The sequence below is a fragment of the Glycine max genome, chromosome 10, assembly GCF_000004515.6.
Source record: "Glycine max cultivar Williams 82 chromosome 10, Glycine_max_v4.0, whole genome shotgun sequence".
In the NCBI taxonomy this organism is placed as follows: Eukaryota; Viridiplantae; Streptophyta; class Magnoliopsida; order Fabales; family Fabaceae; genus Glycine; species Glycine max.
Window position 1 is genome coordinate 1 of NC_038246.2, and position 27702 is coordinate 27702.

The 27702-nt window shown below is 33.6% G+C and overlaps 3 protein-coding genes across 7 annotated transcripts; all 3 read right to left on the minus strand.

Moving 5' to 3' along the window:
- Positions 1–3472: 3472 nt before the first annotated feature.
- Positions 3473–10612, minus strand: LOC100798824 (lysine-specific demethylase JMJ25). Of its 5 annotated transcripts, XM_041006110.1 has the most exons (6): positions 10011–10612; positions 9779–9905; positions 8934–9088; positions 7600–7946; positions 6572–7059; positions 5542–5732 (listed from the first exon to the last, which is right to left on the minus strand). In XM_041006110.1, the coding sequence occupies exons 4-5, from the start codon at positions 7933–7935 to the stop codon at positions 6622–6624; spliced, it is 774 nt and encodes a 257-aa protein (XP_040862044.1). In that variant the 5' UTR covers positions 7936–7946; positions 8934–9088; positions 9779–9905; positions 10011–10612; the 3' UTR covers positions 5542–5732; positions 6572–6621. The 5 variants fall into 5 exon arrangements, with proteins under 5 accessions (XP_040862047.1, XP_040862046.1, XP_040862045.1 ...); XM_041006113.1 differs by lacking the exons at positions 8934–9088; positions 9779–9905; positions 10011–10612 and adding exons at positions 3473–3678; positions 4951–5145 and having other exon boundaries at positions 5217–5732; positions 7600–8484; XM_041006112.1 differs by lacking the exons at positions 8934–9088; positions 9779–9905; positions 10011–10612 and adding exons at positions 4554–5145; positions 5217–5321 and having other exon boundaries at positions 5709–5732; positions 7600–8484.
- Positions 10613–11344: 732 nt separating this feature from the next.
- Positions 11345–21932, minus strand: LOC100799347 (DNA-binding protein SMUBP-2). The gene is made up of 7 exons (XM_006588453.4): positions 20952–21932; positions 20420–20728; positions 17175–17458; positions 14112–15143; positions 13661–13829; positions 12691–12848; positions 11345–11788 (listed from the first exon to the last, which is right to left on the minus strand). The coding sequence occupies exons 1-7, from the start codon at positions 21604–21606 to the stop codon at positions 11546–11548; spliced, it is 2850 nt and encodes a 949-aa protein (XP_006588516.1). The 5' UTR covers positions 21607–21932; the 3' UTR covers positions 11345–11545.
- A 2122-nt stretch (positions 21933–24054) lies between these two features.
- Positions 24055–25518, minus strand: LOC102662838 (uncharacterized). The gene is made up of 3 exons (XM_006589743.1): positions 25444–25518; positions 24827–25362; positions 24055–24094 (listed from the first exon to the last, which is right to left on the minus strand). The coding sequence occupies exons 1-3, from the start codon at positions 25516–25518 to the stop codon at positions 24055–24057; spliced, it is 651 nt and encodes a 216-aa protein (XP_006589806.1).
- Between the last annotated feature and the right edge of the window lie 2184 nt (positions 25519–27702).

Below are 27702 nucleotides of genomic sequence, written 5' to 3' on the forward strand. Positions count from 1 at the left end.
GATCATTCACTTACAGTGTGCTTGGTTGGACGGAAATGGAGGAGGGTAGAAAACAATCATTCCTTCTTTTCAAATTTCAAAGAGTGTAGCAAATTAAGTGAAGGATCTATCAATAGTAAGTGAATTGATTTATGTTAGGGCACCACTCACAATGACTGGCTGGCCTGCTCTCAACAATGCCCAAGTCTAACTAACTAGTTCCAACTCATCATTACTCACTAACTCCTGCTAACCAGCTTCCTCCTGATCTGTCTTTTTCCTGACCAACTCTTATGTTGTCTACTCCATGACTGAACCATGTGTCCTAGGATGACCCTTTCTTGGAGCTACAGCCTTGTCCTTAAGGATCAAAGAAGGAAACTGGCTACATAGCACAAATTCATCCTCCCACATTGTGATTAATTTTCCCTTCCTCTTTTCAAGCCTTTGTTGAATCTTGTCTCTCCTAAATAACTTGTCTGCCAACCATTACCATTACATATTCTGGCTCCACTTCATCTTGTAACTCAATTTCCAGATGATATACCAGGCGGTTGGGCACAATTTAATTATGAATATTATAATGCATATTTAGTGATTAACATAAATGAATTTTGAATGTGCAGTGAACGTATCCTTTTTCATTAGCATAATAGACACTCTTTAAAAAAACCATTATACAATTCAAAACTACAACATAATAAGCACAAACAACATTATGCTCCCTTTGTTCTAATTTTTATACCACCATACAGAATACTGATACAAAAGCTGAGGAACAAGGGGCAGTTAACAGAGAACACAACCCAGAGGTCCAAATACAGAAGCCAGGGGTGCAGATAAAAGGAAAATCAAAGATGGTCAGGGGTACACCATAAGACTACGTATAAGAAAGAAAGGGAGAAAGGAAGCTGACCTGGAATGAAGAATTGCTAGATGGTTGATGGTCCTGCCTTAGGGAGACAAGCTTACCCATAAATTGTTAGCCAATAATTCCTTAGACATACCTTTGCACAAAATGTCAAACTATGTTACCAAGGAATTAGTATAAATAAAGCAATTGTAAGGCACAATGGAGATATGAAAACTTAAGCTTACCTTCCACTCTTACCTTGTCTGGAGGTGCTGGCCTCGAATCCAATTTTTCTTTTCGATTTTCTGTATCAAATACACAGCATCAGTAGTATACAATAATACCCTAGGGTATATATATTCAAAACTAGAAGTGTATAATCGTCGACGATCTGGCCTGTATAATCGTCAACGACAACCACGACATTGCTGGTGTGCTTCACAACGGCAACCAACTTAGAGAGACAAGCGTAAGGGCACAAAATGAGTGAGGTAATGCGGGCTAGGGTAGAGTGCAAGTATGCTAGGGAAAAAGATGAAAATTTACTTCAGATTCAAAGACGGTGTTTATAAAACCCGTCTTTGGATAATGCAGTTCAACAACGGTGTCCACTAAACCTGTTTTTGTAACGCGCAGATGACGTTGTTTTCAACAAAAACGTAGTTGAAATAAATCTCTTATTTACTATAATGCCACCGCCTCTAAAACAACATCATTTTTGGAACCACCGTTGTTGAATGCACATCGTAGAATACTATTATTTTAGTAGTGTTTATTGCTTTCTGACACAGCCCAGTACATTACTTTTTTGTTGTTTACGCTACTTTTTGTTGTTGTTTGTGAACATAAAAATAGAGAAAAACAACACAAAATAGGATTTGAACCAAGATCATTAAGTTTTCTAAAATATTTAAAGCCACTGCACATTTTGACTTGCCTCAAAATAAGTGGCACAAAATCTTGACTTGCCTCCACAACCTGCACATTTTGTTAGTCACCTAAAGAGATCAAAAATATTATTTGTATCTTAACAAACTTGAATAATTTATTCCTCTTCCAAATCAAGACATTCAGTCCCCCTATTTTTAGAATATCCTAGATGATCTCTTAAGAATTATTCTTCTTTTTATATTTTTTTATGATTTGTTCCCTTATTTAATTAGGATCTTTGTAATTATAGGCATGTTTGATTAGAATGTGATTTATAGGCATATCAAATCATGTATATAAGAATAAAATCTCCTATAATTATATTTATTGCAATCATACTGTATAAAGCAGACTTTGTTGTGTAGTTAAGACAGTTCCAACGTCTGTTGTATTTGTTTTTCGGTCTTTCAACAACAGTTTTTCATGAGAGGAATAAGCATATAAATTGTCATTTTATCAGAGAGAAGGTTCAACAAAATCTTATATCTACCTCCCACATAAGGGCAAGTGACCAACTAACAGATCTGTTCACAAAGGTTGTGACCGGAAAACACTGTTATTTCATTTGTAACAAGCTAGGCATGATTAATATTTATGCTCAAACTTGGGATTTGGGAACAATGTTAAAGAGTTATTATGGATTGAGTAAGAATTAGACTATTGAAAGTATATGCGCTTGGCCCAAATATGGTTTGCACTGCATTGTATTTAACTCTTAAAATATTAGCATATAATACCAAAAAAAAAAAATACAACAATAACGAAAATAGCCTTTGAGCATTAACATTTAACCAGACCCAAGGAAAAGAAAATGCAAAAGAAAAATATCAACTAAAGAAACATGTCAAACAAATATTGGCATTCAGGGAAGTAACAACTAGTTGCAAGTAAAACTTACATATTATTAGGAAAGAAATGAGCTTATACCCTTGGAATAGATCTATCTTCTACCAAATTGAGTTTTTTGAGGGCAGCTCTAGTGCATTTGGATTTCCATGTGTCAATAGTAGACCAGACATGACACATAACCAACACCGTAGGAAATAACATCAAGCATAAATACAGGAGGGAGTTGATGTTTTTATTTTTTCAGAACCCAAGAAGAAGATAAGGATCCTCTAGATTATAGGAAACAAAGAGAAAGGCCCAACCAAACCATAATGAAAGATTCCCTTTTTTCATTCACAAAGGTGTAAAAACTGATACAAAAAAGAATTGATCATTTAACTTTAAATATTCCAAATTACATGAAAAATGATAGAAGCAGGGAACGATGGTAAATAAAACAACAAAACAGAAAAGATATCAAAAAGGCATGTCAGGCACCTGGTCTAGAGAATCTTGAAGTGAATAATGGGCTTCTTGAAAAGTAGAGAAGGAAAATTCATCCCATGCAAGGGTCATGGACAGAATGGAAACACTTTCCAGCTCATCTAACTCAATCTGGGAGCGGCTAAAGAAATAGTATTTAAAGTTATTAAAGTAATGGCAATAAGAAGTTGAACCTTTACCTGACAGAAGGCCAGTTATCGTGCATCAAATATCAATACCACATTCATAAACCACTCTTAAACAAGAATAGTCACAAATAAAATATAAAGTTCAAGGCTGAAAATATGCTGCTATTCAACTGGATAGTTCCAAAACAAAGATCACTTTGGATTAAGCTCGCCACATATTAGTAGAAGAACATCACAAAACATAAGCATATTTGATAAATAAGGAAACGCTTTCCATTTTACTTTGATTGAATTGAACCCTTATAAGGTAAAATTGTTATACTTCAGAGTGTAAGAGAATCACTCATTACAAGACATAACATTTAGAGTTTGGTTCTAATGATTGGATATTTTTAGCCAGATCAGACTTGACCTGCATTAGAGTTCAGTAGTAGTTAGTAGATTAGGTTGCAGTCCCTACAGGAAAAATATATATCAGCCCATATTAACCATAAACAGTAATAAATTCTTCTTACAAATTTAAAAAAGAATACACATTGAAACCATATTTCTCCAAAATATAGTGTTGGAATTTTGTTTGGTACACTTGAATGCATGAAAGTGTTTCATTTTTAAGTATATTGAATACATGAACACTGTATAAAAAAAAATTAAAAAATACATGAACACAATATAACAAAATATAAAACCAACGTGCATTAAGGATCTCATGTTTTTGTATAAAAGCATAAGTTTTATTTTGATATACTGTCAAATGTAAAAAAAAATTGTAAATTAATTTAATATTGAGTTAATTAATAGGCATGTGCATTGTTTGTGCAAGAAAATTATATTATCAATCAACTAGAAATATTTATCATATAACTTTAATAATAATTATCATGAATATCAATACATTTATCACACATATGACAGTTTGTGATTAAATAATAGTGTAAAAGTTTTTTACACTTTCAATCAACTAACTAGAAATGATGACATATAAAAAATTATTAAATTAATTATTATTATATATGATAATTTATAATTAAATAAAAGTGTAAAAAGTTTTTATAAAATTTCAGTGCATAAATTATTTACTATGTATTATTTATTCTAAAAAATTATTTTACATTTGATTTTTAAATAATTATTATAAAAATCAATACTCTTATCATAATCGATAATTTATGATCAAATTATTATCATAGTTAGTGAATTTGAATTAAACTCTAAAAGCAAATACAATTCAAGCCTTGAGGGGAATTAAACTCTAAGAGAAAACTACAAATCAAGTTGATGGAAATAAAAGTAAAAACTAAGTGCAAAAAAAGAGCCAGCAAAGCAACCAATTGAACTCCAATAATGCATGTATTAGCAACAGCATACAGAATGACAACAAACCAAGTCACAGGAATGAAATTAATAAATCATCACACATTCAAAATAAAATAAAGGCTAAAATACACTATTGGTCCCCTATAATGCTCAATCCGCAATTTTGGTCCCCCTATTTCCAAATCAAGACATTCAGTCCCCCTATTTTTCAAAATCAGCGATTTTGGTTCTTCTGTTAGTTGACCGTTAATTGATTATCCATGGTCAAACATTGAGAGAAAAATAAAAGTATGTAGGAGACCAAAATTGCAGATTGAGCATTATAGGGGGACCAAAAATGTATTTTACCCTAAAATAAATTCATGAAAATAAGGACATCCATGTAAAACAAGCAATATTAATGAAACATACAGCAGGAAGAAGGTTGGAAACTGCAGTGCCTGATGATGTAATGGCTACTGCTGGAATGTGAGATCCTCTTCCATATCCAACAGCATGATATGCAAGTGAACGCTCATCGAAGCATGAAATACATGTGATTAATTTGTGACTTGCAGCAGCAGCAGCAACAGGGGAAGGTCTAGATCCAGGAGCAATACACAAATACTAAACAAAAGAATAAATCAGAATCATGCATTAATATTGGTGCATATGCAATATTTATCAGATCATCTCACCATCAAACCAAGTCTTGTGCATTCTTCAACAATAAGCGATGCCCGAACAGTGTTAATATTGGCACTTTCTTTCAGGGAGTTTGATAATTCATTGGCATGATCCAACTGATAATACAAGAGACAAACATAACAAGGACAAACTTCAGACAAATACAACAGAGAAACATAACAACTAGAAATAACCTGGCAAATGAATAATTTTCTTCTTTTTTCTATGGTACATGAATTAAATTTCCCAAAATCTAAGGTGTTCGGCAACCATCAAAGCTAGATATCTAGGTGAAATAGAGCTTATTTTTAGATCTAGACCATTTGGTTATTTAAATTTTAAAAATCTTGTTCATCTTATAATTGATTTTGAGATAGAATTTGTTCTTAAAAAGCTCAACTCTAAGTTGGCTTTCTTCTAGTCTAAAATTTTCCAAACTTCCATTCCCTTTTATTCTTCCTCTCTCACAGAGTCATTGCAGAATAAGATAAAGGCGTAAAGACCTATACATCCAAAAGTCAATCATCCTGCAAAAAAAAAAAAATATTATAAATTGAATTTGAATTAGTTTTTTTGTTAGAGCTGTAATAAAAAGAGTATAAACAATTCATAAACTTTACCTAATGTAACATGAATAGAGTTCAAACGTGCTGTCTTCGTTCTTTTAATAAAATGTTGAATTTCAGTACAAGGTAAGTGGGCAGTGTACTGTCTGTGATTCAAGACCAAAGGGATCTTGTGTGCAGTGTTATAAAACTCAGACTGGACCAGCCAGTCCAACCGGTTAAACCGGAACCCGGGCATAGCACCGGTTCGGGTCACATATCAAATCGGATATGCATCTAACCCGGTGCCATGTAATCAACCCAACACTGAACCAGTAAGAACTGGGAAACTCGGTCTAGTCGGATACACTCAATTTCCCGGTTGTACTCTCTCACTTTGCAAATTATAAAACATATTTATTTGAAAAATTAATGAATATTTTGGACTGGTAATTGCACTATAATGCTATTCCTAGCCTTTGTTTAAAGAACGAACACAGTTGCAATTGCATGAGATCTATTGTCATATTAATGAAAAGCTCATTACCACATAATAAAATAAACAAAGAAACATTTTTTTATTTTCTAAATAACTATTTATTAGCAGCCTGATCCTTCAACCAATCCTTTATGACATGCATATTTAATGAAATTTTTATCAGAATAAAATAAGGGAATGGGAGAATGTCAATGTTATAAGGGTGCAAAGCTCCAAATATTAAAATTTAAAAATATAACCTAAAGGTGAAAATATTTGTTATAAATGACTCAGGTTGATAAGGAGTACTCAGACAGATAACTGAATCATTTTAATAATTTACCTGCTTTAAAGGACAGCAATGGACATGCCTAAACTCTCTGAAATGCTTCTTCAGATATTCCTGCAACTTAGGGACATCCTGTCTCCGAAAAATATCCCAGAGAGCACCATCTGAAGCATCCCCCCAAACAACAAATCACCTTGATTTATTTTTACTTTGTCAACCTCTATGAGCTCTGATCCATATGAAATACCATCCTCATTAGCAATGGCAACCTCATTACTACCAGACGGTTGATGAAACTGATCAACTTCTTTCCCATCACATAATCCACCTTCTTGTTCCATGACTTCAACACTACTTTGCCTGTCCAAAGCATTTATTGTAGAAGATGAATTATTAAGCATGTCAACATTAGTTTCTCCATCCTGATCATCGCCAAGTAGCTCCCTTTTCTCTTGCTCGAGATGCTTTTGCTTCAACTTCTCAATGACAGTAAGTTGATCAGAATCCAGTTTCACTTCAGCAATATGAGTCAACACATTTACCTAAAACAGCCAAATTATTAAAAAAGAAAAAATGCTTCAATTCCTTCATTGATAAGCATGCAGTCAGCGCCACATACAGCAAAATATACAAAACACAAACAAATGTTTGATCAGGAAAATCTATGCAACTGACATAAGTATATATACACAAATTAAAGCCTTCTCTAAGCCAAAGGCATCATTCATTTCAAGTCCTTAAACATACTAATGTGATGATTCTACTATCATAACAAGAGTAGTTTTTCTAATTATCAATCAATCATTATAACAACCAGGGAAATAACTCGTCAAATATAGAATCAAATGAGAGTTTATGAATTGAAGACAATGCACAGAACTTAAAAACTGACATGGAATTGAAGCCACAAACTACTCATAAGAAACAGAACAGAGAAATGCAATGGCTTATCAAAGAAAACACTTTATACATCCTACAAACTATACACCATCCAATATGAAATCTATTTAAAAAGTTCGAATAATTTAGAAGAAATCCTTGAAAATAACAGCCCAGGAAAGAAATAAGCAAATAGAGCATACTGCATCAGACATATCACAATGGAGCTTAGTCACTGAATCACCACGTCCAAGCTCCTGAAGAAATCCATAAGCAATATATGTTTTTGGCCCCAGGTCTGGCTTTAGAGAACCATTAGGCAACTTCACAGCAAGGTTAAGAGAACCTTTGTGAGGATCAGTATATTCCTTGAAGGGTAAGGAAGATATGAACTCAGCACAATGACGAGGCAATTGTTCCTCAAATAAATTAGAAGGAGGCCAATCTTTTAATTTCAATATCTGTGGCCAAGCAAGCCAATCCCTACGACCATTTGTATAGCCAGTAAAAAATTGGTGGATATTAATTTCCCCCTGCATTTAACCAATACCTCAAAAGAGAAATGCAGAAATCAGCAGCAACTGAATAAACAAGTCCAGTAAAAGCAGTAAAGAATTACTAAATCAGTAAAATAAAGCATATATGATTTACTCTAGTCTGATTACTAAACAGAAAAACAGAATGAATACAAATCGAAAATAACATTTTCAACAAACTAAAAAAAATAAAAAAGTACATTTTACCCAACATCAGCTAGATGCTGTAAGTCTAAGAACTAGACAAACATACCAAAGGATGCAAGGGCAACAAGAAAGGTCTGGGCAGGCAAAGCAAAAACAGCAAAATGGGGCAGGGACAAGAAACAGCCAAACATTGAGATAAAATTTTCTAAGATGATAAGATAAGGAGCAAAACCTAGGACTAAGAAGATGAATATGATGATGATGGTAGCAGGATAAATTGATCACACTAGCCATATTTCTTGAGAATGATGGAGAGACAGCATAAAGCATGAAACAAGGGCTTAAAATTTGAGACTAATATAAAAACTACACTCAGAAAAATGATTTCTAATTATCACCCTAATGTGTGTTTTGTTTACCAACATTCCACCTTAGGCCGGCATCTCTTTATGACCCAGATAGCAGAACATCTACAAACTGTTTCTTAAAGTGGAACCATCCACCAAAAAATTGTAATTTTTCAGTACTTCACAAAATATTTCAAGGACATTCAGTTCTGATGACTCTATGGAATTCAATAACTGACAATATTAAATGCACTGAAATAACTCTCAAGTCTCAATCCAGAAAAGGTGGAGTTACTGAATTCAGGAAACATGTAGGAAATTCAACAACATAAAAATTGCTGATATTAAATAATTCTTCAAATGCCATAACTGCAGTGGTTCCAGTTAAAATAAGTACCAACATTAAACAATTAAACATAATCTTCATGAGAATGAAGGTGAAGAATGAAATTTGTGTAAAAAGCTCTCCAAGGTCAATAAAGTTAAAGATTGGGAAATTAAGCAAACCTCAGTCCAATCTAAGCAATCAATTGTTTTCTCCACCAAATGTTGGCCATGCTTGGTATTAGTTAGATGACGTAATGCACGCCACATGACAAGCGGTTCCCCCTTTTCCCAATGCCACTGAAAATGCCTTAAATACTTGTACTGAAGATCTACAGCTTTAGGACAGAATAAATAGTTGTCAGTCAAATCTTCTCAAGAAGCAGCCTTCCTCATATTACTATAGCTAACATCTGTGTTTCTATCAAGCTTCAAACATGAACAGAAGTTGTCTGCAGTCTTAACTACATTTTGAAGCTTGTATGCTTGCACTAGTTCTTTTGCTTTACACACTAACTCAGACAAAATGTTGACCCAATATGCTTCTCAGTTCAAGAAAACCATGGTTACATTCATCATTGACTTTTGGACAAGGAATTCAGGGAAGTAACAACTAGTTGCAAGTAAAACTTACATATTATTAGGAAAGAAATGAGCTTATACCACCAAATTGAGTTTTTTGAGGGCAGCTCTAGTGCATTTGGATTTACATGTGTCAATAGTAGACCAGACATGACACATAACCAACACCAAGCATGAATACAGGAGGGAGTTGATGTTTTTATTTTTTCAGAACCCAAGAAGAAGATAAGGATCCTCTAGATTATAGGAAACAAAGAGAAAGGCCCAACCAAACCATAATGAAAGATTCCCTTTTTTTCATTCACAAAGGTGTAAAAACTGATACAAAAAAGAATTGACCATTTAACTTTAAATATTCCAAATTATATGAAAAATGATAGAAGCAGGGAATGATGGTAAATAAAACAACAAAAACAGAAAAGATATCAAAAAGGCATGTCAGGCACCTGGTCTAGAGAATCTTGAAGTGAATAATGGGCTTCTTGAAAAGTAGAGAAGGAAAATTCATCCCATGCAAGGGTCATTGACAGAATGGAAACACTTTCCAGCTCATCTAACTCAATCTGGGAGCGGCTAAAGAAATAGTATTTAAAGTTATTAAAGTAATGGCAATAAGATTGTTGAACCTTTACCTGAGGTATGAAAAACCAAAAAGAACCTTTCTTTCCGGTGACTCACATTATCATCCAAATTGACATAGAGTGATTTAGAGTCGGCGTCGTTCTTGGAAACATAAATGAGAGGAAAGACCGAGGAGGAGTGGGGTTGGGAGCAAAACAAAGTGAAGGTCTTAGGACTGGGAGGGAGCGCCACCTGAAACCTAAGGAATCCAGTAGGGGAAGAAGGGGAAGGAGAATTCAAGATTTGGAGAGCCTCCTTCAGTTTCTCAAGTCCCTCCTCCAATGTCAACGCCGGAGACAGAGCAGCTGAGGGAGAAGAGCAGCTGGTGATGCTGCTAAGAACCACGGTTGGCACAGTGAAGGGAACGACAGGGTGTTATGTGGTGAGGGGGAACGAGATCTAAAACTAAAAAGCTCGAGGGAATAAGCGAAAACTCAAGAAATGAACGAAGTATTGTATTGAGTCTTGGAGCCGTTGGAGGGAGTCGTGAAAATCGAAGCGGGATTGTTTTTAGATCAGTTTACAAAGAATAGTAAAATGTTTTCATAAGTTATTTTAAAATTCATTTTTTTTTTCAAAAAATAGTATATACATAACTTAGTCTCTTTTTTCATTGTTTTTTCCTTTGTGAAAATTTTTATATTTTTTAATTTATTTTTATTTTTTATCATTAGGCATTTCATTTTTTTTCTTAACGTCTTACGGCACAAGCTGACAATAGTCATGCATCACTTGTGACCGCGTTTCTGAAGTTCTTTCAAGAGGATTGCGGCATGTCGAGTCCTAGTAAGATTTTTTGCTTTGCATCAAATTAAACCACATGTTCCACATTGGGAGCCCTTTGTCAATTCTTTTGAATTTCATTCTTGTGAATGTATTCCCTAAGCGAGACTGAACGCAATATTAACATATATAGACATTTGAAAGTTGTATGATCGTATTTTTTTATTAGTTTGATTTTTATTTTTCTTATTCAACATTTTGAATTGTAAGTTGAGTTAAGTAAAAAATATTGATTATGTTAGATATTATTTAACATGAACCATTATGTGGTATAAGATAAAGTTAAATATTCTATTGATATGTGATAAAAAAAAAAAGACAATGCAATGGATAACATGATCAAGCCTTCAAATAAGAGTAAAATGTGAAACATACAAAAATTATTATATACCTTTTTTCTTTATTAAAAGTATTACTTTTTAAAAAAATTACCTTTTTCATTTTATTTTATTTTTCTTTTAAGGTAAGCTTATAAATATTATTATTATTATTACTTTAATGCTTTTATTTTTCGAATAAATAAAATTACAAATTTACTTTTCAATTTTTTTTTACAATTTATACTGATACGAAATATTTAGACTCAAAATCAATTGTGAAACCAAACATGCATTAAATGTATCACGTCATATACCAATCTTGGGGTTTCAATGAACTTTTCTGTACGTACTTGATACGCTACACAATTTTGAATTTATGAATTGCTATACAACTATACAAGTTTAAAGAAAAAACCTATCCATCCCAAGTCCATATCCTCCAAGTAATATTGGATTAAATAGGAACTTGTTTCGTGCTACTGTTGCACACTAATTAATGGAAGGTAATATTGGATTCATCCCAAGTCCATATCCTCCAAAACTACCTGGTTCTGCATGCTTCACCCTACCAAAGTGTCTAATATGACGCAGAAGCCTTGCTAAGAAGGTATTGTGGCATATAGTCGAGCTGTCACAGACCAAAGCTAAATGTTTGCGTGCTCTTGTGATGGCAACATTGATTCTTCTGCTATCCCCAAGGAATCCAACAGCTCCCAATGTGTTTGATCGTACCTGTTTTATTATTATTATTTTTAAAAAGGGAAAAATATGTCAGTTCATATGGAAGACCAGTACTAGATAAATATTTCAACAAAGTGTTATTCAAAATCAGGATAAGTCTTAGATACAAGACTAAAAGTCCTTTTGACAACTTGAGAGCCTTTTTACTGAAAAAAAACAATAGAAAAACTCTCGAAAGCTCTTGTATCTAAACAGGCCCAATATACTAGATGGATCACGTATCTCAGGATTTGATGGTTCCATAATCAAACGAGTAGTAATTGATATTGATCATGCTATCTCGTCAAACATTAACTAATTTTACATAACCAACCAATTGCAAAGTTAATTATAAAAATTAGACATTGTAAATTAGAAGAGGACATCATGGAAGCAAACATAGAGACTATCAATGTTTAAGGAGTACAAAAACCTTGACAACTTTAACCTTCAGAAAATGTTGGTTATTGAAATATAATCGAAGTTTCTATAGACCAAGTGATTAAATGTTTGATCCTTGTTATCCCTATTTTTCGTAATCATAATAAAATTAAAAAATTGACTCTTAGGTAAAGTGGGTCTATGTTCATGTTTCAAGCCCAAAAATTTCTTGCATAAGGGGGTACATGAGAAATTAAAACCATTCTTTCAAAGTGGTGATCAAAATAAACTATGATGACTAAATGACACCTTCAATTGAAATAGGATGGAAGGGGCTTCATTTGACTGGCTTCAACTTAACTTAAGGTAGTATTCTGATAATATTTGAACTTGCTTATGTTATCCGGAGATGATACCTTATTGGCGTTTCGCAAACATTTATTTTTTAATTAAGTAATAAATTTATTTATTTATCAACCAGAAATTTGTTGAAATGATGGATCAAAACTTAAAAGATTAGATTCGGAACATACCATGGATAAAATTACTGCATCAGCTTCCCGACCTTGAAAACTGTCAATGGTTGCAACCTCAGTACCTGCTGCTTCTGGAAATTCATCAAGCTTGTCCCTCAAAAGTTGTACTTGAGCAACATAAGGGGATTGCACTGCAATAGCTGTTGGGCTAACACCTGCATTTCCGATTCAAATTAACAAGGAAAATCTTGCATCAGCAAACACAAATGGCAAATAAGTTGCATCACAAGATTTCAAAACGTCGAAAGACAGAACTTATTTTGCAAAAGTATGATAACAAAAAAATGATATGCAGTAATATCTTTTTTCTTTTTTCTTGGATTGATAATACTATACTCAAATATATATTAAGGAGATTGCACTATAATAGCATATGGTGAGGTGAACGCCCACATTTCAGATTCAAATTAATTAACCAGAAATCTTACATCAGCAAACACAAAGCAAGGTGACAAGACTTTGAAAGACTGAGAACTTGCATTGCAAAAATATGATAACAAAATTAATAGTAATGATTCATCATGCTTTCAATTGCTTAAATGTATAAGATGCGAGAATCTCACTGCTCACAGTTTAAAGCAGATGAGAAACACAGATTAGTAGTATCAAAGCTAAACACTACAACTCCCTGTCACAATAACTTGTAAAATCAGATTTTGGCCTATGAAAAGAACAGACGAATGCACCAAGGTATGGACACCAAACATGGTCTAACATGGCTACACTGGTTCCACCTTAAGGTGTCAGTGGTGCCACTGCCAAACATGGCCAAGTGAGTCCATTCACTATAGTATTTGGGCTTGGGGGCTGGTGACAATGTCTGCCTGTTTTATCCTTCAGTCTTTTGTCATTTTGTTTTGTTCTTACAATTTCTTGTTAATAATACCACAAAACATTCACAAGGGACAATGTTTTATCACTTTTATGTTGCCAAAAGGAAAACCTTTTAAGAGTCAAATATGATTACCGGCATAGATTAAGGAAAATACATGCTGCAAAACTATCTCAGCTTCTCCTTCATTATAAAGTGAGCCTGTTCCAGCCGGGTCTAGATGCTCTTCACAACCAACTGACAGACTTCCATATGGCATTCTAGTATCTAGCAATAGCAGCGGGCATTGTGTTATCCAAGTAGGCTGCAACAACAGCAAGGTCAAACGTTCCATTCATGTAACAAGAATTAATAATAATAAAAAGTAAATGGAGAAATAGAGATAAAGATCAATATATAATCACATACATCCCTGAGCCAAAAGAATAGGTAACACCATATATGACAAACGCTAAGGTCTCAAATTAAGGACCAGCAATATAAAACTAATAACAGGAATAAGGACTGAGATACTTTAATTAAGATAAGATGTAAATAGAAACCTTCAGTTAAATGAAAATGGAGACATCATTGATGGGCATAATACCTTAACAAAAGGAGAGTCTACTAGAAGATGAGAAAAGACAGTCTCAGAGGACTTCAATAATCCTCCGTACATCTCCTTTGAAGCCCAACTAGCAATTGCATCATTCATACGGTATTGTGTTGTTAACCTAGTGGTGAGAATCCCTTCATGCAAAGTTGCAGCTCTCTCCAGTAGAGATATTCCTAGACCAACTTCTAAGGCCTTTCTAGATAATATGACAGGAGCAAGTTGGCATTGATCACCAGCAAGAATGCAGCGCTTTCCCTGCAATATAGGAATCCAGCAAGAGGGTTCAATTGCCTGTCCCGCTTCATCTATGACAACCAAATCAAAGGTATCTAGCCTTCGAACCAAAGGGTCAGCTGCTCCAGTATTAGTGGCAACCACAACTTGAGCACTAGACAGAACTTCAATTACGGTCTGCTTTTCCTTTTTCTTCAGTGACCTTCCCAGTTGCTTCAGAAGTTGGCGTATGCCTGAAGCTAGTGAATCATCCCTTAAACAATGTCTTAGATCTTTTCTTAGATCTGACTTCTTCCTCTCATACTCTTCTCGAAAACTTGCAAGCTTAGCATTTACAATTTCTTCCAAAGACTTTGATCCCACTGTTTTTGATATACGAGCTGGATTTCCAACCCGCACTATATTTAATCCAACATTTGAAAGCTTTTCTACCATGTTATCAACAGCTGCATTAGTAGGTGCTGTAACAAGAACCCTTTCACCTTGCTGAACAGCACATGCTATAAGTTGCTTGAGCAAACCAGTCTTGCCTGTACCAGGAGGGCCTTGGATAACCAATACAGGCCTCTTTTTATTCAAACCCATTGCAATTGCTCTCCACTGAGAATCATCAAAGGTTTCATTTCCTAATCTTCCATCCAATTTTTCTTCTGCCCAGTCAGCCAAATGATTTTTCTCAAGCCATGCAACATCTTCCCCATCTCCAAACAGTGTAGCAACAACAGAAATTGAAGGATTCTTCTTTCGTAAACCATTCTTCTGAAGCAGCATTAAAGCTTCACAGTTGCGCTGGAAAAGTCATAAGCTTATTAAAAGATGTGTATTTACATATAAAATCAGTGAGCTAAGGAGTAAAATTTCAATGAAATCAACAAACAGAACCATCACAGTCAAATTATGTCAACCTGTTTAGAACTGATCACAAGAATGCAAAATTATTTTTTAGAAGAAAAAGTAGGTGCTGGGCAGTTAACTAGTTAACCCTTTTTAACATATCCCTATGCCTGTCCTTTCAATAGCAAGTGGCAGAATGATGTAATCACATGATATATTTTACCCAACAAAATGGTAACTGAATTCATTACTACATATTCAACTGATCAAGATATAATAGTTAAGTTATTCACATTCATAGACCACAAGAGATGTGAAAAGATAAGTCATAAAGAAGTTCATGAAGGACTACTAGTACTGCTTTTCACCGTGGAAGACAAAAGGATATAAAGCAAAAATAAAAAAGATGCTGATCTGTGTTTTATTAACAGAATAGGGTGATGCAAAACAAACAAAAAGCAAAAATTAACAGTAGCTGCAAGCTACAAATTATCCGATATAAAATATAGTTGTTGAAATTATAGGACTTAAGGTATTGAGGAAGGAAAAGGAGAGAATAGAAATTGAGTATTCTGAAATTAATATTTGATTATATATGGCATGATGCATCACAAAATATATAGCACTGACCTTTATATAATAGTAGACTCATAATCTGAATTAAATGAGGAAATAAATGATGAAAATCCAAGGAAATATGAAATTCAATCCCAAGAGATCATCTAAGACATTTTAAATTAATATTAAGACACGATCAAGATATTATAAGATATTTTTCATGTATTCAACAAAAGTAACTAACATAGAACAGCATTTACAAGTTATTTCATGGTCAAAAGGACATATAGCCTGATCACAATGCAGTCAACGTGCTACTTTGAAGTAACCAAATACAATTTCTTCAGGAAAAGAAAAATAATAAATCACATACACTTTTTAATCATGAAATCATGACTAAAAGCTACATACACCGTCTTTTTATATCTTACCACAAACACATGCTTCCCAATTATTAACAGAAATATTGACAAGATTAAATCCACTAGAATTCTCCAGTTCAATCCTTATTGTTTGTTTCAAACAAAATGTGAAGGTTCAATACACACTCATGTATGATGAGAGATCAATATATATATTAGAACAGAATACATAAATATTGTTTGTACATGACATCAGCATTTCCTTAACCCTAGAGCACCTTGGCAAGGTAGAGATGACTGCTATAACACGTCTAAAATTTAACAAGTAGCTCATAGAATTTCTAAAATAAAAGGAGATGTACATGATTTTTGCATAACCCCGGGGAAGACTAATGTAATATAAATAGGAAAACTAGAATCAGTTACTGTCCACAGCCAAGCAGATAAAGAGAGCAAAGTCCTTATGATAAAAGTGCTCAGAAGTCAGAAGGGATAGTTTTTCTATCTTGTCAACTGTCAACATGTAACATCAACTTTCTAGCAGTAAAGTTTGTGTTTAATAGCTTAGACTCTTGGATTATGAAAGGAAAATGCATATTGACAGTTTATAGTAAATATGCTTATAATGGTTGGACTTGTTCACATTCCTAATCAAAATAGTTGAATTAACTAATTAATAGTTGACCATAGATTTCTTCTTTTTCCTTAGATACCATTGATTTTACTTTACTGTACTTGACTAAACACAAATAGTACACACTCGTTACAACCTGATTTGGGGCCACACAAAATTTCTTAGTTTCAACATTTATATAATTCATGGAACCCTTTCACAATTTTTTCACAAAAGTTTTGGATAAATTCAAGAGAAAAAATTCCACTTGAACACACTCTATTATTGGCTAAAATTTATTGGAAATCACAAATTTTTGTGAGCTCCACTTCTTATTTGATGAGTCTCTCCTGATTTTGTAGTTTTCAATCAATTTTAACCAACAAAAGAGTGTGTTAAATAGTGTATTGTTAGCAACACTCATGCAAGAAATCACACGATAGATTACAATACCTCATAAGTAAGTGTATCAGCCAGTCCTTGAATACGGTCAATGCGCACACTCTTCCCAAATAGTTTAGAGAATGTAGGATCACCATGGCGTGACTCTAAAGCAACTGTAATACTATAGCCATCATCCCCAAAACTGTTCACAAATCCTTGTATGCAAGAAGTTGTAATTGCACCCATGCTGTCATATGTTCTCACACAAACCATGTCTCCAGGTGAAAGAGTGGTTGGTGGTAACCGGTGGTTCCCTTCAACCTTGAATAACACCAAATGCATTCCCCCAAGTCCTGTTTACACAATGAAATATGAGTATATGACCATATCAGACAGAGTGGACTTAGCTACTCATTCTTACTGAAGAGGCTCTTTAAGTTACAAAGACTGAATTAATATAATTAGCAACCTATTCATGCATTCCATCAGTTAAGACCAAATTCTTATACATCATATAGATTTTTGAATTAGGGTTTATGACTTAGAGTATAGACATCCAACAGACCACATTGTAATTATGATTTACATTCTAAACCTAGATGAATCAAGGTTCATCTAGGTTTAAGTCTACCTTCCACATGTATCTACTTTCTAATATCTGTAATATATAGTTTAACCCAATATTAGATACAGTAAATCAGTGAAGAAAAATATCTATCTATCCATTAAAGGCTCTATTATAAAATATTGACCAATGTATTAATTAACCAAAAAGGAATTTGGATAAATGAATTTCATGTTAAACATTGCTTACTTCCTCCATAATTATATGTAAAATTCTTAAATTTTTAGTATTGATATTAATAAGTGAATACTGAATACAAAGATTTTACAAAGCAATATGTCATAAAAGATGTAATGTACTCCCTCCGGACTCAAGTATAAGCAAAATTAACTAATTTTTATGCTAATTAAGAAAATTAGTCAATATCATTTAATTCTACTAATCACATTTAATTTTTTTTCCCAGAAAGTGTCCTTTATTGGAACTTGATATCAGGAATAAAGAGTCATTGGAAATAGAATCTCAATTAATTGAAGAGTATTTTGGGATGGTATCATTATATAAAGAGAAAGTAATTCATACTTGCTTATATTTGAGTCCAAAGATAGTATGTATTTAAGTATAAAATTGAGAATAAATATTAGAGTTGTCGTTAAGAGAGAGAGAGAGAGAGAGAAGACACATTTATAGAAAACTGAGCTACTATTAAACAGCAATACCTGAACACTATGGGAGTACAATGATCCTAAATCCTAATTACTAAAGTGAAATTACATTGGTTATTCCTATGCAATGAACCTAGACATTATTCACATAGTAACAATCGACACTTCCTCTCAAGCTGGAGCATATAGGTCATATGCATCAAGCTTGTCACTATGTATTTTATTTGAGTACCTTTCAAAGACTTAGTGAAAATATCTGCTAGGCAATCATTTGAATTGGAGGAGTGGTAATGACTTCAGATTAAATCTTCTCTCTAATGAAATAACAATCAATGGCCCACTAAACTGTTAAAACCATAATGCTAAATCAATCAAACCAAACCCTAAGGGATTGTATATAGATATGACAAACTAGTCCAATAGACTCCCCTTGAGCAACAAATCAAGTAAGTTTCTCCATATAAACCTCATTGTCAAGATCACCAAGGAGAAAAGCATTCTTGGATCATGAATATCTAGTTGGAGTAACAGCCATGGACAAAAACAAGCAAACTGAAGCCATTTTCTCCACTGGCAAGGTGTCCCCTTAATCTAATTCAAAAACCTATAGATTCCCTTGGGCTATTACACAAGCCTTAAGACAATCAAGTCGACCATTGGAGCAAACCTCAATAGACTTCCTGGGAGGAAGAGGAATAAGATCCCAAGTATCACTACTCAAAAGTCACACATTTCATTAAACATAGCTAGTCTCCACCCAAGATGGGATAAAGCCTCACTTGTAGTCTAAGGAATAAACTTAGAGGAAGAGGAAGGAAGACAAGTGAAGTGCAACAAAGAAAGAAAATGATAATTGAAGTAATATATTGAAGAGACAGGTTACAAGTAGATCGTATATCTTTTTGAGGCACAATACAAAGGTCTAACTAGGTGATAAGACTAGAGCAGGTAGACGAGTTGGCTTCAAGGTAGAGTTTGTAGCGATGTCATCAGCAATAGAAAGTGGAATAGGCTTAGGTGGTGAAGGTAGAGGGCTGTAGACAAAGATACAAATCAGTGGTTCCTAAACATGGGATATCTATAGTGGGATTAACCTGACAGGCTAAATGAAGACAAAGAAGTAAGATTATAAAGATAGGCTTGAGTGGAGGAAGGAGACCCAAAGAAGGGAACTAACTTAAGAAAAGTTGACACCAATTGTGATATAATATTGGCAGATGGAAGGATAGTAACAATGATGATCCTTACGGAACTGATTGCAACCAAGACATTTTAGAGACCAAGCACAATGTATATCAACACTAGGTCTAAGGTTATGAACAAAATAGGTAGGACTAGAGATAAAGGATGCCAACAAATGCAGACTAATGACGAAATAGCACAGTAAATAAAGTACTACAAATCAAGGATAGACAAGGGCATCTAATAATGAGGTAGTAAGCAAAGCAATAAGAATAACTCCCCCCAAATAGAAAGAGACATGTCCATGAAGTGAATGTTCAAGTGGTTTTAATAAAGCTGTCTATTTTTTGCATTTGACAACCCTATTTTTCTGACACGTATGATCACATAATCATTGGTGATGAATGTCAAGAGAAGCTATAAATGTTTGAAAGGACTAAGACAAATATTGACAAGCATAATCATTTTACAAATTGGAACACCAAATTGTGTCTTATTTTATGATAAGAACATTTGAAAGAGAGAAACAACTTAGAATGATTTTCCATTAAAAACAACCAAGTACCATTAGAGTAAACATCGATAAAATCAACAAAATATTTGGACTCCAAAGTAGATGCACTACAGCTAGGACCCCAAACCTCAAAATGGAGATATAGTTCAATAACTGAATTGATTGGAAAACAAATTGCGAGTGTTCCACACCATGATGTTTGATATAGTCCATGTCTAAAATATAATGAATTTCCTGTACTTTACCACATATTATTACTCATAAGCATGTAAAAAATTCAACTTCTTTTATAGCAAATGCACACATAAAGGAAAGTCAATGCAGGACCTTGGTGTATGCAATGGCATTTGTCTGAATAAGTGAAACAAAAAGAGGAAAAGGAGAAGACCTGTAGAGGTACTGATAGCGTTTAAATTACAAATGGTGTCGCAGAGTTCTTGTTGAGGCTGGCTATGGCTAACCAAGAAATCAATCGTTTTTGAAGAATCAGAAGTATCATCTGGTTTAGGAACAGCATCCAATTCCTCCTGAGTAAACTCCAACTCAGCATCCCTTTCAATACGGAGTAGTTCTGACATATGGGTGGTGAATTCGTCAATCCTGTGCTGTAATGCTTTGACCTTTTCGAAGTCCATTCCTAAAACGCCTTGGACACTCTTGGGTTGCGTTATCTTTCTCACAACCGCCCTATGCTGAGCTGCAAATGAACCGTTAGATAGTAAGATGTAAGACCCTACCTTTTGCGATAAAATAACAAAACTGATAGAAAAAATCCTCTTTTACAGCATGGATCAAAGATATGAGATACACCATAAATAGAAACAATGAACGAATTTAATGTGGTTGGGAACCTCATGCTTACATCCACAGCAACATCTTAACAAATAAGATTACAAGATTAATGAACAAATTTAAGAAACCTGAATTGGCGAGGTCCTTAAGTAGTTTCCAAGACTTGGTGTCACGCCAGTCCTGAATGAAGGAGTTACTCTGCTGCAGGTCTCGGAGAACTTGGCGAAGCTCTCTCTGAAAATGGTCGAAAAGAGTGGGATAGTGCGTGCAGGCCTTCAAGCAGAGACCCTCAAGGCCAATGGGCATAGGAACAGCATTGAGATATGGCTGTGCCAGCATAATAAAAGTGAGACCAGGTCCCATGAGCTCCCACAACTCAAACTCTCCCTCTCCTCCCTCTAACTCTGCCGCAGCTAAATCAGACGCCATGGCCCTCATGCTATCACGAATCCACCTTATCACACTCTTCCCGAGATCCTTCTTCCCAATAGGGTCTCCGTTCTGATGAAGAATACCCTCCTCCACCTCCCGAGTTTGACAAGTTTTGTCAACAAAGCCACTTCTTCTTCTCCTTCTTCTACTTTTGACATTAGTACTGGAAACCACCTTAGTTTCATTGGTGTTAGTGGCGTTTCGAATTAGCCTATGGGTTCCAATAACAAATGAAGGAGGCAAAGAGAAATGCACGTGTCTAGAGGGGGAGGCATTATTACAACGAAAGTGCTCACTTGCAGTTGCAGGTGGGAGTCTACCACAGAAGAAGCAAGTGAGCGCTGTTTCCATAACTCTACTTTACTGCGGCAATTCACTACTTAGTCATTGAGGAATGATTTGTGGTTTTTTATTCGAGAAGCGGCAAGATGCCATGGTGGAGAATTTGAACCGCGAACTGCATTTGAGGCGAGGAAGGAAAGTGATTTTAATTACTATTTTTCTTTTCATTTATTATTATTATGTGAGTCATGAGACACACACAAGAGAAGAAACTAATTAAGGATGGAGGAATAAGGGATTTTTAGTGAAAGCGAAACCATGAGAGTACAAATTGTAACCAACAATGCAACGCAACGCAACACAACACAACGTAGCCAACCCAAGATCGCAGCTCCCACTCTGATTGGCTGCTCTGCGATTTTGTGGCGTGGCGGCCTTTAGCCCTTCCACTTCTTGCTGACGTGTTCCTTTCCTCTTCTTCTGTTCAATTTAATCTTCGCAAGCAAATGGCTATTATTTTTTAAATTAAGTATTTCTATGCTTTTAATACAAAAAAAAATGAACAAAATTAATTAAAATTGTGAACACGTATATTTTGTGTACAGCCCACACGTATAATTGTCTATTATTTTATTTTATCATCGCCTTTGATTAAATCGGCCTTTTTTTCTTTACTTTCTTTTCTTTTTAGCTTTTCAAGATTATTTGTTCTAAACTAAATGAATTAATTTTATTTCATGTGTGATTCTTTTATTATATTATCTCTTAATTTCTGAAAAATGAAATTGACCAATTTAAAACCCGAAATTTTGCCCACCTTTCTTCTTAGTATTACTTTTATTTACTTTTTTTCTTTTCTATTTTTTTACATTTTGGGCCTTCTAGACCTAACCTTTAGACACCCTTTTAGGTAATTGCTTCCTGCACACTCTTATTTTCTCTCTGCACCTTTTTAACCTTAAGAAAAGTATATTTCAAAATATAATTTTACATTACGGATTACACTTTCCAGAATATATTTCAGCTCGTAAATTTTTACGTTCTATATTAGGGTGCATGAAACAATTGCCACCACTTTATGACTTATTCTTCCTGCACTCAAAGAATTTCTTCTACACCTAACAATTAAAGTGAATTGACAAAATTACTCTTCACTTAAAATTTAAATACAGCATCCCCTCCCTCGTGTTTCAATTTCCATCTACTTTGCTGCACTCTACAAGTCTCTCCCTTTCATTCATCCCTCTGTTCATCTTTACCATTCTTGTTGGTGTTGTCACCTCCTATTTTCCCATCGTCGAGAGTACACCTATCTCCCCATAAAGTTTAATTTTTGTTACGTTAAACTCATACGGATTGTCAATCCATATACTCAATACGAATACGGATTGTCAATCACTATGATCCATATGGATTGGTAATCTGTATGGATTATAAGGATTCTCAATCTGTATTTTCATTTATTTATTTTATTATTTAAATAAATTATTAATTCAATTAATTTTTTTATTTAAAATTAATTTTTAATTTTTTTTATTTAATTATTTTATAAATAACTATATTTGTTTATTTTTAACTTGATTTTTAATAATTTTTTATTTAATAAATAATTTATTTATGAATTTTATTTATTTAAAAATTAATGTAATTTTTTTGTTATTTAATTATTTTATAAATAACTATTTTAATTAATTTTTATATTTAAACTAGTTATTTACAAAATTGGAGGGCGAGCCCTGGTGCAGCGGTAAAGTTGTGCCTTGGTGACTTGTTGATCATGGGTTCGAATCCGGAAACAGTCTCTTTGCATATGCAAGGGTAAGGCTGCGTACAACATCCCTCCCTCATACCTTCGCATAGCGAAGAGCCTCTGGGCAATGGGGTACGAAGTTTTTTTATTTACAAAATTGTTAAATAACAAAAATTCCAAATTTTTATAATGTATATATTTTACTATGTTGCACAATATTTCAATGAAAAATTGCTATTTTGCACAGAATGTAATGCATCCAGATACTCTGGTAAGACAGATCGCACTTCGTTGATCTTTGTTGTTTGATCATCTGTTTCTTTTGAGCACCTTTTGTTTTGATCTTTTTAGGAGGGACACACATAGAATTTAGATCAGGGTAGGCAATTTTCCAAAATTTACTCTTTAGAGTCACTTTGTCACATACATCAAGCTCTTCAAACCGTTTGGATATGGTTTTCATCTCTTTGATTATGCTGACTTTGAGTTCAAATAAACCTTGGTCTGAAAAACTTATGATTGTGTCAAGTGGTATGCTACCAATAACATATCTAGCTAGCTCACATGCACATGGAAGACCATGAGTAGTTCTCATTATACATCCACAACAACAACTGTTAATGTCAACATATTTTACACGTTCAAACTTTAAAAGCATCTCTGACCACATGTGTGTTTGTCTCAAAATATGCCTTAATTTTAGTGTGTTGCAGAGTGATCATGTTGTTCATGGTTTCTTAAACATTACATAGGCCACCAAGACTATTCTACACTAGTCTCTTTAAGGCCCAATATGCATATTCAATCCTGCAATTCAAAAACACAAACAAGTAAACATAAACAATTATATTTATCCATTGATGTGTTGTTATTAAAACCAATATACATTTACAAATTCCACACCTGTTAGTTGATGTGTTTCCTAGATACCTTATTCGTTCAAGCTTTAACAAATCTTTGTTTATGGGGAGTCAACCATGTTTGTTTGATATAGTCAACAAACATTAGTCATGGTGAGCAAGTAATTTCAAACTTCATAAGGCACTCATCGAACACTTGCTCAGAAGGACAATCCACCAGACTCCCTTATGCTTTCGTGACATAATCCCATGCATTTTTTGACCCACAAGGGTTTCACATTTTTCCTTCACATTCTTATCAATGTGAAACCGACACAACAAGTTAGTTGCCTCAAGGAAAACAGTTTTCACTGCATTCATCAATGTTGAATCTCTGTTGGTAACAATAACTTGAGGGATTGGATAACGTCTCAGAAAAATACCCTGAAATCATTTCAAAGCCCAAAGAACATTATTTATACGTTCTCCCTCCAAATAGGCAAATGCAGCTAAAAATGCCACCCCAGTTGGTGTCACACCAACAATGTCAAGTAAAGACAATATGTACATGTTTGTTTTTTAGGTATTATCTATAAGAAATATCAAATTACATGCATTGGTTAATTTCATTGCATCAGAATGACTCCAAAATATATCACGTACAACATCTTCATCCTTCAGTCTATGCTAATAAATATACTGATTGCGTTCAAGAAGCTTCAGTAGTTGTTGCATTTCACTATTATTGTCTCTTATAGAAGAACGATATGTATATCTTGCATTGTATACTTGCTTCATTGTTGTACAACTGGTGACATTATGCTCCTTCAATATTAAAAGAATATTCTTTGGTTTGACAATTGCCTTTGTCATATCACCAATAATAATCTTCTCATCCTTAGTCAGTCGACCAACATATGGATGTCCAACGAATGACTTAGCCAATGCATGATTATGACTCTCATATATTAACTTCACCATCCACCCTTCAACTCCTAACACTGGTTTTGCTCGCAGCTTAAAGGGACACTCATATTTTCTACTGCCAGTAACTGTTTGTACTAAATTTGTCTTGTATGTCCTATATTTTCCACTCCTCTCATAACCAATTAAAACATATGAGGTCTTTCCTCTCTTTTCAGTATATGTGTTTGACCTCATTATCACCCCCACAAAACGAATATCATACACAATAGAGTGAACCCAATGCAAAACGTCATCACGGGTAACAAACACCTGCAAAAGAGATAATACATATTTAATCTTCAAAGCACATTCATTTACTTACTTTAACAAAATACAAAATTACATCAATACTTGAAAAGTATTGAAGGCATCGGAATAATTAATATTTTCAAACACAACAACTTCCTCTCCATTGTCATTATTCATATTAACTTCTTCAGATATTATGTTGTCATATATTTAGTGATCTTCGTTTATCTTAACAAAACATTAACAAAAATTCAATGACAAACTAGCGACCCCTAACGACATCATACATAATTCTAATTATTTATAAATAAATCTATTTATTTTAAACAACTTCTGTGTTGAAATTCATTTTTAAATCTTCAACACTACATAAGTATGTCGATATATCAATAAATATGTTTTTTAACATATACTATCACATAATTTTATAATATTTTTTTTACTGCATATAGTGATATATCATATTTAAATTCATAAGCATATATATGAAAATTTATATCTAAATTTTCATATTTTATACACTTTCATAAACTAGTTAATTTAATAATATTTACACAAGTATTATAAAAAACTATAACTAAATTTCTAAAAAAAACATTATTTTTTTTTAAAAAATAGGTTATACAGATTGACTATCTGTATGTTTATTAGCACAAATCCAAGTTACCGAAAAAAATAACCTTTGCTGGTATACCGCAACGACAACCATAGATTGCCAACGAACCACCATAACAATGCACCTTGACCAAACCAGTCACACCATGGAAGGAGGAGCTTGGCCAAAACAAAATGAAAATGAATGATGTATAAAGAAAATAATGAACAAACAAGGAAGAAGTTAATAGGGGTAATTTTAGAATTTGTATAAAAGTGTTGGGTGTAGAAGAAATTCTTCCGGAAAGAAAATCTCCCACTTTATTCCTATGTTTCCTTTTCTGTCTCTTGGACCATTGCAACCCATTATAAAAATAGATAAAAAAAAATAAGGCAATTATTATTTCTACTTTCCCTTATTTATAATACACTCCCATTTTATAATTTTTCATCCCAAAATACCCTGATTTCCATAAATTAATCAAAAGAGAAATGGGGTTCATTCATTTCCGTCATAGTTGCTTTGCAATGCATGGATCACAAAGCAAAAATAACAAAGACTCACTCTCTTACTCCACTTTTTTCGATCATTGTGCTTCCTGTGGAAATCATTGTTCTTCTAGAACAAGATCATGATTTTGATTATTATGGGAGTAGTAGTCAGAAGGAGAGCAAAGACAGTCAAGGTAGGCATTATTTCTTTATTTGGGGCTTTTTTGTTTATATAAGATAAGACATTTCATTATTTGGATTTTCAATTGTAAGCTAGTGAGTGATTGGGTGAGCTTGGACTTAACTATAAGTGTACTGAGGATGCTTTCATGAAAAGTTAGGGGAATCACAAATTACATCAATGGGAATGTGCATAGAAGGGAGGTACAAGTAAATTTATTGAAAATGAGGTGGTCTCCAAATAGTTACAATGAGAAGAAGAGCAATTTTAATGGGACACACATAACGGAGGAATAATATAAAAGCATATTCAAAATACAATGAGTTGAAGAGGCCAAAAGGGGAGTGTAATTTTTGGAACAAGGGTATTTTAGGGGGAATTATAAAAAAGGGAGTGTACTAGTAAATAGGGGAAGTGTAAATAGTATCTTCCAAAAATAATGACAAATAGTACACAAGCCCATGAAAGATTAATAATACAAAATCCATAAAAACAAAGAAAATTTTAATATATACAAATAAATAAAAATAAAATAAATGTAAGTAAGAAAATGATGGAGAACCCTCTTTTTCTCCTCAGTTCATTTCCAGCGCTATGCTACCTTACTCCTTGCCATGGCTCCTCCCTTACCCTATAATTTGTCTTGGTTGCTTGTAGTTATAACTAAGTATGGCAATGGAGGCATGTTCGAGGGCCAATTTGCCTCTCTCATCCTTGTTCTTGCAAAAAGTTATGCAATTTTTTAGTTTTAAAGGAGGTGAGCTTACAATTATTAAACCAAATTCCATTGTGGTTGTTGTTTCTGTTTTGTTTTTTGGTTCAAGAAAAATTTGCAGGAACTCGCCATACTTTTATTTTTTATATTGTAGTTTAGTTATAAATCTTTAAGTTATACATGAAATTATTAATTATATTTTAATTCAAGCAATGTATAAAGTTAATAAATAAAAAGAACTCAACATAAAAAAGTTAAAAATTAAATTATATATTTTTTAATTTGTAATTTAATTATTAATACAACTTAAATCATTTAACTATTTAAACAATTGATTTATATCCTTAATAAATATAACAAAAATAAAAGTATGGATTAA

What these genes read in the sequence shown, in the direction of transcription:
- LOC100799347 (XM_006588453.4), bottom strand. Translation starts at nt 21,606, where the DNA reads ATGGAAACAGCGCTCACTTGCTTCTTCTGTGGTAGACTCCCACCTGCA. An exon ending in TAAGGACCTCGCCAATTCAG is followed by an intron (nt 20,729 to 20,951) that starts GTTTCTTAAATT and finishes GTTCATTTGCAG; the next exon opens with CTCAGCATAGGGCGGTTGTG. An exon ending in CTGATACACTTACTTATGAG is followed by an intron (nt 15,144 to 17,174) that starts GTATTGTAATCT and finishes TGACTTTTCCAG; the next exon opens with CGCAACTGTGAAGCTTTAAT.
- LOC102662838 (XM_006589743.1), bottom strand. Translation starts at nt 25,518, where the DNA reads ATGAATAATGACAATGGAGAGGAAGTTGTTGTGTTTGAAAATATTAAT. An exon ending in ATGCCTTCAATACTTTTCAA is followed by an intron (nt 25,363 to 25,443) that starts GTATTGATGTAA and finishes TCTCTTTTGCAG; the next exon opens with GTGTTTGTTACCCGTGATGA. An exon ending in AAGCTTCTTGAACGCAATCA is followed by an intron (nt 24,095 to 24,826) that starts GTATATTTATTA and finishes TTTGAATTGCAG; the next exon opens with GATTGAATATGCATATTGGG.
- LOC100798824 (XM_041006113.1), bottom strand. Translation starts at nt 7,935, where the DNA reads ATGCAGGGGGAAATTAATATCCACCAATTTTTTACTGGCTATACAAAT. An exon ending in ATTGTGATATGTCTGATGCA is followed by an intron (nt 7,060 to 7,599) that starts GTATGCTCTATT and finishes TGGCTGTTTTAG; the next exon opens with GTAAATGTGTTGACTCATAT.